The sequence below is a fragment of the Plasmodium berghei genome (assembly GCF_900002375.2).
Source record: "Plasmodium berghei ANKA genome assembly, chromosome: 14".
In the NCBI taxonomy this organism is placed as follows: Eukaryota; Apicomplexa; class Aconoidasida; order Haemosporida; family Plasmodiidae; genus Plasmodium; species Plasmodium berghei.
In genome coordinates this window covers 1,373,131-1,388,544 of record NC_036172.2, presented here as the reverse complement: position 1 = coordinate 1,388,544, position 15,414 = coordinate 1,373,131, and the positions used below count along the sequence as shown (strand labels likewise).

General features: G+C 23.3%; 5 protein-coding genes across 5 annotated transcripts; 1 reads left to right on the top strand and 4 right to left on the bottom strand.

The window, feature by feature from the left end:
- Positions 1 to 529: 529 nt before the first annotated feature.
- Positions 530 to 1,867, bottom strand: PBANKA_1436800 (protein TSSC1, putative; the record flags this gene model as incomplete). Its single annotated transcript, XM_034567723.1, has 1 exon — positions 530 to 1,867. The coding sequence occupies one exon, from the start codon at positions 1,865 to 1,867 to the stop codon at positions 530 to 532; it is 1,338 nt and encodes a 445-aa protein (XP_034424192.1).
- Positions 1,868 to 2,764: 897 nt separating this feature from the next.
- PBANKA_1436700 (heptatricopeptide repeat-containing protein, putative) lies at positions 2,765 to 5,224 on the bottom strand (the record flags this gene model as incomplete). The annotated part of the gene is made up of 1 exon (XM_034567722.1): positions 2,765 to 5,224. One exon carries the CDS (start codon positions 5,222 to 5,224, stop codon positions 2,765 to 2,767), a length of 2,460 nt encoding a protein of 819 aa, XP_034424191.1.
- Positions 5,225 to 6,210: 986 nt separating this feature from the next.
- Positions 6,211 to 7,749, bottom strand: PBANKA_1436600 (inner membrane complex protein 1h; the record flags this gene model as incomplete). Its single annotated transcript, XM_034567721.1, has 1 exon — positions 6,211 to 7,749. The coding sequence occupies one exon, from the start codon at positions 7,747 to 7,749 to the stop codon at positions 6,211 to 6,213; it is 1,539 nt and encodes a 512-aa protein (XP_034424190.1).
- Positions 7,750 to 10,389: 2,640 nt separating this feature from the next.
- PBANKA_1436500 (conserved Plasmodium protein, unknown function) lies at positions 10,390 to 13,712 on the top strand (the record flags this gene model as incomplete). The annotated part of the gene is made up of 9 exons (XM_034567720.1): positions 10,390 to 10,611; positions 10,743 to 10,836; positions 11,030 to 11,109; positions 11,292 to 11,979; positions 12,064 to 12,139; positions 12,324 to 12,457; positions 12,583 to 12,656; positions 12,817 to 12,887; positions 13,019 to 13,712. The coding sequence occupies 9 exons, from the start codon at positions 10,390 to 10,392 to the stop codon at positions 13,710 to 13,712; spliced, it is 2,133 nt and encodes a 710-aa protein (XP_034424189.1).
- A 295-nt stretch (positions 13,713 to 14,007) lies between these two features.
- Positions 14,008 to 14,900, bottom strand: PBANKA_1436400 (conserved Plasmodium protein, unknown function; the record flags this gene model as incomplete). The annotated part of the gene is made up of 4 exons (XM_034567719.1): positions 14,008 to 14,068; positions 14,251 to 14,351; positions 14,499 to 14,614; positions 14,873 to 14,900. 4 exons carry the CDS (start codon positions 14,898 to 14,900, stop codon positions 14,008 to 14,010), a joined length of 306 nt encoding a protein of 101 aa, XP_034424188.1.
- Between the last annotated feature and the right edge of the window lie 514 nt (positions 14,901 to 15,414).

Here is a 15,414-nt window from a genome sequence, read left to right as displayed (position 1 = left end):
GTTATATATGTGCCTGATCCTAAACTTTTAATCTTTTCGCTTTTCAAAAAACTGATAGAATAAAAATAAATTTATTAAAACTTTATTCTCTCCTTTTATGATGAAAAATAATAAAATAATTTTTTTTTAAGTTGAAAAAAAAAATCGGAAAATTTTTTTAAAATGAAACATAATGAAAAGAAAAAACAAGCATATGCACACATGCATAATAGTATAAATCAATTATCTGGGTATCACGCAAAATATCCATAAAACTGAATACAAATATTATATGAACATCAATAAGTGTCTTATAAAAATATTATAGTTATATTATGAAGTTGATAAAACATACAATTTTTTAAATTATATATTAATACATTATTTCGAGCATTCTTGATACTGAAATTATAATTTTATCGCAAATTTTATCAATCTTTAGGCATAGCCATAAATTAGTTGAAAAATAATAATAAGCGAAGAGATAATATTTAATAGAATGTACCAAAAATATGTATACATATTATATACACTTTATTTTATTGCAAACTTAGAGAAGTATTTTATATTTCTCTTCCGTTGGAACGCTATTTATGACACACCTTCCATCATAAGAGAGAGAAGCGAATACCCAAGCATCTGTTTTGCTCCATGCCCCCTTATAAACTGATTCTTCATGATCTGAATATGTTTTTATTAATCGATAATTTACTTGTTTATCTTTTATATTTAAATTGTTAGTATATTCTAATTTATGTAATTTAACTGTATTATCAGTACTTGTTGTAAATAATAATTCATCATGAAAGTGATTAATATTAATAGAAGTAATCCAATGCGTATGTATGTTCATAGTAAAAAAATCATTTTTTAGATATCTTAAATCCCATGCTTTTATACAACCATCTTTAGATGATGTCATAAGAATGTTAGGTATATTCGAATTAAAATCGAGAGAAGTTATGTTAGCTTTATGATTAGTATATGTAGAAAAAATTGGTTTATTACTTTTTATATCATACCCATATATATATATGTCACTTACAACTGCTAATACATCTTCATGATGAGGATCAAATGTTCCGTAATTTAATTTTTCATTAACAAATTTTGATGTAATAAAATTTATATTATTACTATTATTTCTATCAAAGATTGTGTAACTATATTTATCTATAATTGCTATTTTTTGAAATTCCTTTTCATAATCATTCCATGCTATATTTTTAATTCCTACATATTGTTCATCTCTTTTTAATTCACATAATTTTTCTAATTTTCCCTTTTTATTTAAATCAGGAATATACTTTTTATTACTATTTATAATATTTTCATTGTTTATTTGTACTTCAGTACTTTTGTTGTCAATCTTTTCTTCCATATAGTCATATGAAAAAGAATTGTCATCTAATTTATCATTACAATGTTCTTCAATATGCTCATTTTTTATATCGTCCTTTAATTTTTTTACATTTTCTAATTCGCTAGCTTCATTTTGATCATTCTCTCTAAAATCATTTAAATTCCCTAACCATAGTGAACATGCATTATGAATATCATCTCCACTGCAATTACTATCGTTTGAATAGTATAATCCAGAAGAACAAACAATAATATGTTTTCCGTCATTTTCTTTTTCGTGCATTCCTAAGCAAACCATATTGCCAATTTCTCCTTGATGTGTAAATATTTTCACATTTTCAATATTGAGACTTTCATCATTGTATTCTATCAAATGCATTTCATTATTATTACATGGGTTATCAGAACTTAACAAAAAATAATGTAAGTTATATGATTGATTTAATAAATTATTATTTACATCGCTCAAACATCTAGATTTAAAAGGTGAATAATATGTATTTTTTAATATTTTTCCAGAATTCATAATCATCAACACTTTATATCACTCTTTTGAAAACACATATTAATTTATAACTTGCTAAGTCATATATATCCATACCTCACATATATATTTCCACACTATATTTTTACATACATTCATATATAATACTGTATAAATTGGTTACTAAAAAAAACGAATTTATAACAGGAAAAAAAAGAATTCAGATTAACCCCCAAAATACTGATAAAGTAATAAATTTCGTATTAATTATAACAGGAAATTTTATTTTTATTTTCGCACGAAGGTGATCGGAAATTAATTCTCTTTCAATCATAGACGAACCATTGATTATAGGCACACATTTAAAGATCGTATAAAATTATTTTTTTTAGTATGTATTTCCATTCAAATTTTGAAGTGAAGCATTAACTTAATTAGTAAGGTCCTATGCATCCCTTTTTTGCACAATTGTGAACAATTATACATAAAGATTTTTATTTTTTACATTCTCAAAAAAATATTGAAGCAAAAGTAATTTTTTTTAAAGGACAAAAAATAAAATAACTAAAAGAAGATATTAGGAATTAACCTTTTATTTTTCATTTTAGCTACTCTCCTTTATTTTAACTTTTTAATGGTTTTTTTATCCGCTGTCATTTTGGGAATAAGCATAAGAATTGTCCCAACAAATTAAATGGATTTTAAAAATGTTTATTTTACAAAAAAATAAAAAAGTTAAGTAATTTTTTTAAATGATAAAAAAACTGTATATATTTCAAGGTAAACAAGCTAATTAAAGTTGTGCAAAAAAATAAATAAAAAAATGTGTAAAATGTATACATATAATGCGTGTACGTACATAATAAATATACGCATATATGTGGTACATAAGTATGGGCACACATGCGCAAGATTGCTGAACAAAATAAAAAAGCAACATCATGTATCTTTCAAAATATATTCATTGGTCCATTTTTTTTGTAACATATCAATATTATCTATTGGTTCAAATTTTTTGGACAAAATTTTTTGTATCATTTTTTTTCGTTTATTTAAATGTCTTCCAATTTTAGGGTTTTCATTGGATTTCTTTTGTTCAGTAATATACGCTTTTATAAATTCTGTTTCAGTTTGTTCAGCCGATTTTATTAAATTTTCTTTTTCATAATTTATTTTAGGTGGCTTATTTGAGGTCATTAATTCTAATAAGCTTTTTGTAGCATTTTTATTTTTTATATATGTTTTATTTTTTTCTTCTATTTCTTTGTTTTGTTTGTTTAACATGTTAGAAAGGTTTTTATTCAATTGTTCATTCATTATAGGAATATTATTTTTTTCAAATCCATTTTTTTGCTCTTTAGAATTTGCTAGAAACATTTTTTCATAAATATTTAAAGTGTCTTCCTTTTTTGGGGGATTATTATCATCGCAATCAACCATTACTTCATTTCCCATATTTAACATAAGTTTAGTAATTTTTATTTTTTCATCATCATTATTATTATGGTTATATTTTTCTTTTTTTTCTTCTTCACCATTTATTATATCATTTTGGTTGAAAATGGAAAAAAATTCATCTTCGTTTTCTTCTTTTCCATCTTCTAATTCTATAATTAGCTCATTTTTTTTTGCTTCTTCAAATTTATTCATGCAAACATTCTCCCCATCATCATTTCTCAATCCTTTTAACTCTTTATTTTTCTCAAAAATATGTATTTTATTTTTTAAAACTTGAACAAAGTTCTCCAATTCTTGCTTGGTAGTATTTATTTTGATAAGAGAAGATTTTTTAGATTGCACATTTACAGAAACTCCTTCTTCAGCTAAACTTTTTAAAGCACCTTCATAATGCTTGCAAATTAAAAGGCATTCAGAATTAGTAAAAGTATCGACATATAGTTTTAAATATTTATTAATTAAAGAGAATAATTTGACATTAAAAATTTTTAAATTTGCATATGAATTTAAAATAATAGCCAACCCTTGTTTTGTGAAAATATGCATTTTTTCAAATATTTGCATAGATAAAATATAGAATAATATTTCTGATTTTATTTTTAATTTAGAATATGAATAACAAATTAAGCTTAAACTTTGTGCTGATAAATTAATTTTTTCATTAATAAGATATGAAGATAAGGAAACAAAAAAATTCATATTCCGTATTTTTAATTTAGCTAAACAATACGAAATTGTAGACAATGTTTGCTCATTTAACCCAATTTGTTTGGTTTCCTTGTTTTGTATTTTATTTAATACAATTTTTATAAATGTATCAATAAATTTTTTTTTATCATCCAAATTAAAAATCGAAAATGCATAAATTAACTGAGAAAAATGTTGTGTGTCTAGAGATGTATAATTATTTTCTTCAGAAAAAAAATCAAAGACAAAATTAAAGAAATCTTTAGAATAAAACTTAATTTTTGCAAAAGATTGGGCAATAGTACAAAGTAAATAAGCATTAGTATCATCTATTGATTTTTTTTGAAATATATGATCATTTAAACATTCATTTAAAAAATTATAAATGTTTTTATTTTTAATATTTTTTTTACAAAATCCATTAATTATTAACACAATTTCTAATACGTTTAAGTCTTTGCGAATTCTTTTAACACCTTCAAATAGTTTAATCCAAACTATTTGTTTATCTATATTTTTATAATTCATTTTTGATAAGCTATTTATTAAATTTGTTAAGGATTTTGAATCAAACTCGTCAATCCGATCTACTAATTCATCAATCATATCATATATTATTATTTTGTCTTTTATATTTAATTTATAAAAAGCACTTATTATGCTGGATATATGACTATGCTCAAAGTGTGGAATTTTATGTGGAATTTCTTCACATATTCTATTAAACAAATTATTATCCACATAATTAAAATGTGCATATGCATTTAACATTAATGATATATCTTGAGGTACACTTTTGTGTAACTTACTTGGTATATACTTGGCGAACGTTTCTAGTAGATTAACATTTTTATGATTAAACTTTCTCATTGTATTTAATATTAATGACATTTCCTTTGTGCTCATATTATTTGCAATAACAATAGCTCTTTGAGCATATCTTTCTAATAATTCTTCATCATTAATATCAAAATAATATAAACGATTACATAGCATTGCCAATTTTTTACCTTTACATGATTCGGGTAAATATAATTCACCCTTACTTAAATTGTCAAAATGCATTTTCTCTTCATATTTGTCAGGGTTTCTAATTTTCTTTTCAATATCTAGTGGTTTTTTTCGTGGTTGTTCCTTCAATCCTCTTCTTTTATTTTTCATGCATCTTATTTTAATTTCAAATATAGAAATTTTTTTGTTAAATATTGATGTATCCCCCTTGTTAACAATACATTTGAGGGTGTTTAAAATCATGGCTATTCACTTGAAATTTTTTACATTTATTTTGTATATATATCCATATATTTAGTGTTTCTATAATCTTTAATTGTTCAGAAATGTGAACAAAAATACAGTTCCCATGGAAAAATTTTTAGATATATTATGCGAAACAAAAAAAATAAAACATACTTAAAAAAATAGCTCTAAAAACAATTAAAATTTACAAAATGGAAAAATGTTTCTACATTATGTTCCTTTTGAATAAGGGGCATGAATGTGAAATAAATTATTGTTCCTATATTATTTATTTTGCCCTTTTTGCATATAATTATGATATTTTTTATATTTTACTTATTTATATCGTATGACCCAAACAAAATAGCAAACATTTAAAAAAAAATATAATAAATATCCGTATTATTACGATTTTTTTTTCTAATGATTAAGTCTTTGCATTTGGAAATAAGTAAAATCTGAGGATTTAACTCATGCGCCTTTTGTTTATTACAACATATTTGAACATATATATAATATATGGTAGTGAAAAACAAAAAAATTATTATTACCAAAATGATATAGCATATAATAGAAAATTTTACAATATTCGTAAGTTCAATAATAGGATACTAACATTATTACAAATATATATAATAAGAAAAATCAAAGTGTTGGTGCATAATATTATTTTTTAGGGAATATAAAATATTTTTTAATTTATCTATACATACAACTATATTTACACATAAATTTATGGATAATGAAAGAAATATTTATGCTTTGGTTCTCTTATTTAAATGATTAGATTAGTTTTGTATTATTTATTCAACTGTTTTTTTCATATGTAGAAAAAAAAATTGTTAAAATGCTTGAGCATATGTTCTGTTATTTTTATTACTATATATTAGAAACCATTAAAATGGATACACATCACTTTCTGTATATACATATATCTAACACCTTTAGCGGTATAACAAATATAAAAAAATACATACATTGTTTTAATATTTGTAAAGATAAGATTAGATGTTTTTCTGGATAGCTTTAACATCTGGAGTTCCAGGTACAGCTGGTGGAGGCAAAAAAGGAACTCTGTCATTGTGAGCCAAAGGTGGAAATAAAGACTGAGATGTTCCATTTTTTTTAAAGCCATCAAATTCATAAACCCCGGTTTTTGTGAGAATATCGGGTTGTATATCTTTTTTAGTACATGTAACCTTTCCAATTTCAGGAGGGCATGTAAAAACCAGAGGAGGCATATTATTGCTATTATTTCTCACATGCTGTGGTACTACTCCATCAGGATAGCTCCATTTTAATCCTTCTGGCAAATTGTGTATATTTGGTAAGTTTTCTATTTGTGTATACAAATTCGAATTATTTTGTCTATAATCCATATTTGATCTCAAAAATGAATTTGTGGATAATAGGGAATTTTTATGAGTATTATTACTATTTGCAAATTTCGAGCTTATTGGTTTTAAAACAGTTAGTGGTGTATTTTCTTGATTTTGCATATTTTGCTCAGAATTATTTCGGTAATTTTGTTGCTCATTAAATGTGTTACAACACAATTGAGGTATCATAGAATGCTGATTTTCATCAAATCCATAGTGTGCTTGATTGTTATTCAAATATTGTGTCGGTTTTAATGGTGGAAAGGATTCTGAAATAGGAAATGGAATGTGTGTACCTAATTGTGGCATTTCGCCATTAGGTTTAAATGGAACTTCAACAACTTTTTCAACGTATCTAGGGACATAATAAGGAACTTCAACTGTTTTTATTTTTGGTACTTGCTTTATAACAGTTTGTGGGACTTCTATAATTTTTTCCTGAACTACTGGCTTAATTGTTTCTACTATTCTTTCTACATATTGAGTTACTACTTTTGGTACAATTTTAGGAGGATACAAACATGGAACTTCTACTGGAACTTCTATATATTTTACTCCTTGTGGTACTTCAATTATTTTTTCTTCTATTACTGGTTTTAGAACTTCTTTTGGTACTTCTTTAATTACTTCAGACACACTTGGTACTAATTTATTTACTTTTAACAATTTTTTGATTTTTTCAAAAGTATGTTCATATTTTACATGGGGTATTTCTATTTCTCTTTGTTTTCTTTCTTTTTTAGATACATATATTTCTCTTTCTTCTATTATAGGTTTAGCTACAAATTTCTCAGGAATATTTTTTTTGAATTCTTCGGGTAAAGGCAATGGCCCCAATGCTGTCATAACTTTACGAGGATATGAACCTCCATACAAAGTGTGTTCATCTATTGTATTTTCTATATGACCATTATTATACTCATTTATTCCTATTCCCACATTATATGGATTATTTGTTTTTTCTTCTTGGTAAAAATTATTAACAGAATTGTTTTCTTTTCTTTCCCCTGTGTTAACATATTCTGGATTCGAATTAAAAACTGATGCTTCGTCATATATTTGCTTATCCATTTTTTCTAACATCGAATTAGCTAAATTGTCATAATTCAGTTCATCTCCATTTTCTTCATAACCCCTATTTACCTCGCTAGTATTTGGATGCATCTTAAATTTTGTTTATATGTTGGAAACGTTCAACTGAAATTGTCTTAGGTATGCAAAGAAAGATAAACACTCCAAAAAAGTAAAAACAAAAAACAAATGGTAATTTAATAAATTAAAAAAAAACGTAGAAGGAATAATCAAATATAATAAATCAACTATTATATGTATATACAAATGTCTATATACGCATACATATATGCTATGCTCTAATTATGCCTTTAAATTGTAATTTTTTAATTTTATTGAACTATAAACTTAGGTTAATTATTGTAAAAAGCTTTTGCATTACAAAAAACCAATATACATACATTCACACGTATGTTATATATATATATATATATATATATATATATAGTATAGACACAAACAAATGAACAGTTAGCGTTATGAAAAAATATCATAAAACAAAAAGTATAACAATGATGAAAAAAATATAAATAGACATATAGAAACAGTTATAGAAATAAAATAAAAATATTTCAATAAGGTTTTACCAAAAAATGTAAAAATGACAAAAGTAAAAGAAATAGAAATAATTTTTTAAAAAAAAAATTATTTGTAAATCTTATATTAACGTACGAGATAATTTTTCCATTAGGTGTGTAAATTGTCATATATTATATATTATTGACAAAAATTCACAATAATTTTTGGTATTTATTACTTTTTAAAAATATGAAAAAAAATATTTTCTCAAGCTCAACATAAAAATGGAATTTGCAATGAAAATGACAAAAAAAAAATAGTCCCTTAAGAAATTTTTAAATATCCATATCCTAACATTATATATATTATTAATACTAGTAAACTTTCTTGTTTTGTTTTATAGGCATTCAATACATTCCACCTTTTTATCGTCACGTTCTAATTAATTAAGTATAGAATGTGTATATAAATTCATATTGATTTTCTACACACATATATATTTTTTTTCCATATAAAATTACTGTGTGCAAATAAAAAATACATTTATAGTTATTTTATATAAAACTGAGGCTATTTCTTAGTTTATAAAGATATCCACTTTTTTTATATTTAAAATATATTGAAAAATTATTATATGAATATGCCTCATTCTATTCAAAGTGGAATAAAATAGAGAATATAATATTCCTATTCTTGTCATATATAATTTCACTTTATTAATAAAAAAAAGAAAATTTATAAAAGTACCATAAAAATAATTTAAATATAATAGATAACAAATGTATAAACCTAAGTATACTTTCACCGCAAATTAATATATTATCTTTTAAATCTCAATACCTAATTAATATAACAGGTGCCTATATACATATTATAGATAATTTTCTTTTTATAACCATTTTAGGAAAGATATAAGCATATATAGAAAAGCGTTGAAAGGATAAAAATTCTATATAGTTCTCAAAACCTTCGATATTTCTGCGTATATTTTTTTAAGATACCAAATTTTTTACTCATCTGTAATGTTTACATACTTTATAAATATATATAGTAGTCTGAATGTGTATTCTCTAAGTCATAAATTTTTAAGGTATATATAATACTGTCTTATTTTAATCAAAAATATTATTATATATATTAAATATATATATCATTATCTCTTCGTATAAAAATGTATATAATAGTAAAGATTAAAGCTATATTCGGTAGGATACGACTATGTATCGAAACCGAATGCCTATGAGTGTAGGGAAAAAATAAAAACAATCAAACATTCAAAAAGCAAACAATTATAGAAAACAAGCACTATTTTTATAGCGTGCGTATTGGTGCAACATTAGTAGTATCATATTATTTAAAAAACAAATACTAATATTAAATAAATAGCATGCATTCTTTCATGGCAGGTATTTTATTAATAAAAAAACACAATAAACATATGGACACAAAACAAATGTATGAAATAAAAAGGAAAATATACTTATTTATGCAGGGTAATAATAGAAAAAATGATATATTAGTAATAAATAGATAATGGAAAGATAAAATAAAAAATACAGATTGACATAGATATTTGTCGGAATCTATTATGCATTTTTAATAAATAGTTGCTAATTCATAAATAATCAGAATATTTTTGTTTTATATAAGATGCATTATTATTTTTTTTTCGGTCTTATAAATAATAATGCATACCAATATGTGCAAAGCACATACTAATTTTTGCATGTTGCTTTTCTTATATTTCTTGTTAAGTCTTTGAATATATTTGCATTTTATTTTTTGAAATGAATTTGTTAAATAAGTTACACAAATTAACTATATATATATATATATATATATATATATATATATGTGTATGTTTATACACTACAATGTTTATTTAATTTTGTTTAAATATTTGTGAAAATCATTTTGCGCGTATTAAAATTGTTTGAATTTTTTTTGTAGATTTTATATTTTTGTTAAATATTGTTCTGTTTTTCTGAGCATATTGTACGCTAGTATAATGTACAATTATATACTCACATATGTGTTACATTTTATTTTCATTTATTTATTTTATTAATTTTTTTCCGTATTGTTGTTCTACAACAATTTCATTGCTAATTAAATTATCTTTTAAAAATATAAAATTTGAATAAAAAATCGAAATAGGATACAGTAATATAAAATAATTAAAACATGCACATTATAAATTAATAAACGAAGAAAATGGCTTGCATTAACAAACATGGACCATTAAACACACGAGTTAAATATAAAACAATACATAAAATAAAGGACGAATATTATGTTCCAGAGCAAGCATATTTGGTTCCAGATAATGAGGGGACATCTATTTATTTGAGTTATGAATTAAATAAGACATTAGAAATAATTTTTAGAAAGTATTCAATAAATGGCTACATGGGGGTCACCGAATTTATCCGAATGGTTAAAAATATAAAAATTAAAAAAACTAGCAATATGCTTTTCCATTGATACTGTTTACAATATTCATGTTTCTTTCACATTATTTTGTAACCAGTATAATAATTTTATTTTTTTTACCAATTTGTTCGCAGTGCTACGATTATAATTTACTACCTAAGAAGAAAAACAAGGAAGTTTTGTATTACATCTTTAAATCTTCAAATTCCTCAAATACGGGATGCATAGGTACATTTAGTTCATTATTATATATCATTGTGATTCTTGTTTGTTTGCATCCTTTTGGTAACCATACGCTGATTTTATTTGAGGCACATATTTACATATCCCCTATTTGAGACGTAATTAAAATGCGTCTATTTAAGATAACATAAAATATCTAAATTTTTTTTCACGATTTTTTCCCTACTTTTTTAAATAGAATATAAATATTTTTTCCAAGTACTACAAAGACTAAGTAGCTATTTATTTCGAAAACTAGTTATGACCGAGGAGGAAAAGGTAAACGATAATATGAACACTACCATATTTATATATTACATCATATTAAATAAACGTGTATACATTCTAAATATATAATGAGCAATTTATAGTGACTTTTGTTTCGAAGTCGACAATTATAATATTTAGAATCTAAAATATTTATATATTTTTTCTTTTTGTTTTGTTTTTATTTTAAACAGTTCAATGTGATGATCAAACATTTAACATCAATAAAAATTTCGCAAAAAAGTACACATGTGGAAAGATACAATGCAGGTGTTCAGGTAGATATAAAAAGAGAATTCAAAGAAATCAATGCAGTTTGTGAAATGGTAGATGCAAGTTGCGATGCATTTGTAGATGTAAAAAGTATTGGTATCGCAACTGATGAAATAAAATATGAAAATGATAAAAGAACAGAATTATATGATGAAGACAAAAAATCTTACAATAATACATTATTAAATGAAAAGAACAATGATAACAAGCAAAATAATAATAACAATAATAGTTCTAGTGAACATGAATTACAAAGTTCTGAAAAATTAAAAATAAAAGAGCGAGTAGAAAGTATTGAAAAAGCATATACTCATAAAGATGAACTTAATAAAAAATTAAAAGAAGAATTAAATAGCTCCTTAAAAATCATTGAAGAAAAAAATGTAGAAATTGAAAATATTAATAAAAATAGCTTAAAAGAATTAGAAAAAAAAGACGAAAAAATTGAAAATTTAAAAAAAATTATTGAACAATTAAAATTTGAAAAAAAAAATCTCGAACTTAAAGAAAATAAAACAAATATACAGTCATCTGAAAATAATAGCTCGAAACAACTATCTTCCCGAGATAAGTTACAAGATATCAAGGTGGACTATCTAAATTTGAAAAGTAAAATTTTCATAAAAAGTACATATATATATATATGTCTTATAGTTTTATATTATTAAACTTTCAATTATACTATTATTATAGGGGTTGTAGTTTTGCCGTGTGAAGAAGAAGCACAGTTACTAAAAGTTTTTGCTATGTATAGCACATATTGTGGAGGGTAATATATATATATAATGCATATTTGCACATATATAGTGAAATATATATATAAATACAAGATATGATGAACTTAATTTATTTAACAGAATCCTGTAAATATCTCTTTTATAGTTTTTCACAATTTAAAAAAATAATACACATTTTTTCCCTATTCTTCTTTAAATCGTGTTTATACTACACAGAACTGTAGAATATGTAATGAATAAAAGATTATGTGCAAACTTTTTAACAAGATCGTATTTACTACGACAGCATGAAAAAAATAATACCAAGGTGAATTTAGATATAAAGAATGCTGAAATATTATTTAATAAAGGTATTAAAAAAATTAAATAAATCTTATATAATTGTGTGAAACATATTTAGTAAAAAGTATAACACTACTCATTAGTTAATATTTTTTGTATAAACCCATTATTATGATTTTTTGAATTTTTTTAGTAATATATAAACGATGGACCATAGAACAAAATGAAATGTTGGAAGATGTCTTAACATACTTTTATTTCAAAATAGTAATAATAAATAATACATGATTATATGTATATGCTTGTCCAATTTAGAAAAATTATCGAGTATGAATTATTTTGAACGATTTTTATATGTATTTTACGAACAAATTTTATTAATACTCTTTTTTTAATATGTTTTATTTCTGTTGTCTTCTATTTATAGCTTTTAAGTGATATAGGAAAGTATTTGTATCCAGAGCTTGGAGAGAGAGAAAGCTTTTTAGAAATCGTTTTGTAATGAAAATATATTTGAACTAAATCGATTGCGTTTATGTATTTTGCTTTTTTCATTGTTCTATTATTATCACTATCCCTTTTATTATTACTGTTATTTTATTTACTTTTTCTTATTTTCCTACCTTTAGAAATCACGTATTAGTTGTTAAAATGCATGGATATTACGCAGAAAGGAAAGAAAATAAATCCCCCCCAAAAAATAACCCTAAAATAAAACCATCTTATTCCGACGATCTCAATATGTTTAAGGACAATATAGTAGGGGGATACACAAGTAGTGAAAAAGAACATACAAAAAATCAAACAAATCAGGATAAAAAAAAAAACGAAGTTAATAATAATAGAAAAAGCCTTAAGCTGAAAAAAAAGAAAGAAAAAATCATTAATAATACAGATCAATCATTTGAATACATTCTCTCAAATGAAACGAAAAAAAAAACTGAAAAAATGAATGGAAAAAAAAACAAAAGCAAAGAAAATAAGATTAGTGATAATAATAAGCATATTAATCAGTTAAAAGGAAAAATATTATACAGAAATATGTATGGTTATGATACAAGCAATGACGAAAATAAATCTTTTTGTTTTAGTACTTATGAAAATTTTAATTTAGCTTTAAAGAAAAACGATTTTATTAAACCCACAAAAATAAAATCGAAATTTTTAGAAAATCCTATAAATACAAAAAGAAGCTTTACAAATATTAATGCCAAAAAAAAAAATAATTTTAAAAATGAATTTCCTCTTTATGATATCGAAGGAGAGTTGTGGGAATTAAATTCTGATTCAAAAAAATGTCTACCTTCATTTGGTAAATATTAATATATTTTTTATTCTACCTTATACTTTTCCTTTGTTTGTATATACGTGTACCCACGTATCAGCGAGTGCCAATTAGTCATAAATATATGTACGCACACCATATATTTTTTTTGTTTGCTTTATATTCATACTATTTGTTGTGTTAAAATTTTTTTTATAATGATCTTTAAGAGTGATAAACAGAAACAATAAGAAAAAAACGAAAAAAATAATAATCAAATAAAATAAATGCAATATATAGCGTAAAAAAAATAATAAATAAGGATATGTTTCGTTGCAGTTCAATATTACTGCCTTATGTTTTATTAGGACTTTTTTGTTGTAGCCATGTCATTGTTGATGTCATAATAACCATCCTAAAAAAAAATATATATATATAAGGTTAAAAGACATAATGTATAAATTCGTTACATTAATATTGCTGAAATAATTTCCATATGTTAATAACAAATGCATAATATATAAATAGTGTAGAATGTGATTTTATTTTCTTCTTTTTATTATATTTATATGTATTGGAATGAAAAAAATAGCATACGTAATCATCGGAAGTATTGACATAATGTTTATTTCCCCGCTATTTGAAGTTAGAAATATTGAAATTAGGAGGAATACTATCATAAAGATTACTTCAATAACCTGATAAAATAAATATAAAAAAGGAAAAGTTATATTCCGTCAAATTATGTAAAAATAAAAAAAAATACATATGTATATATAAGCATAAGTTAGCTTTCCATATTTTTGTTCTAATCTGTTAAGTTATAATGAATTTGTAAAATTAACCTTAAAATATACTCCAATTAAAATTCCTAAAAAACACAATACAAGTAAACCCTCAAGGTCACCTGAGGGTGTATCCTTTCTCTCATATTTAAAAATCGACGATGGATTTTTTGGCTCTGCATTGGTAATAAAATTTATACAATTCATGTCCAAATCAATGTATATATAACAAGTTAAAAAAATAGCAAATGAAATACTAAATGAGGATATAGGGCGTATTATAAATGTATATAGATATAAGGATATTGCTAAAATATTATCAAGTTGTCAGCTCATATTGTATGGTTATATTGTCCATTAACAAAAGAATAATAATTAAGCTGTTTTTTAAAAAACTTTTTAATATTATCGAAAATTAAAATTAAAAAAATTACCTGATGGAATAATAACATTTATAGGCATTTTTTATTAATTTGGGAATGGAAGAATATATATTATTAAAAAATTGTATACAATGTATTTTTACGCGTTTTTTTTGTTTATAATTATATTGTGACTTGTTATATTTATCGTTATTCTTGCCACTATGTTTTAACATATTTTTTATGAATTTATACGTATTTTTTGGAAATTATAATTACAAACTAAAATATTCATATAACAATGTTATAATTTTTAGCATTCGTTCTTTTTCGCGCTTGCAAACGCATGGCCACATTTTTTAAATTACATGATACAATAAATTATATATATTTCATAATAAAAACAATTTTTATCATAATCTGAAAATGTACATTTGCAAAACATCATTTAATAGTGATTAAAAAAAACTGAACAAAAAAAAAATGAAATCATAAAAAAAATTAAAAGGTGACACAAATCATTTGTGCACGTGCATGATATGTAGATAAATTTTACAATGTTACAAAGGATATTTAGGTGACGATGGCTTGAAAAAGCACCAAAAAAAAGAACA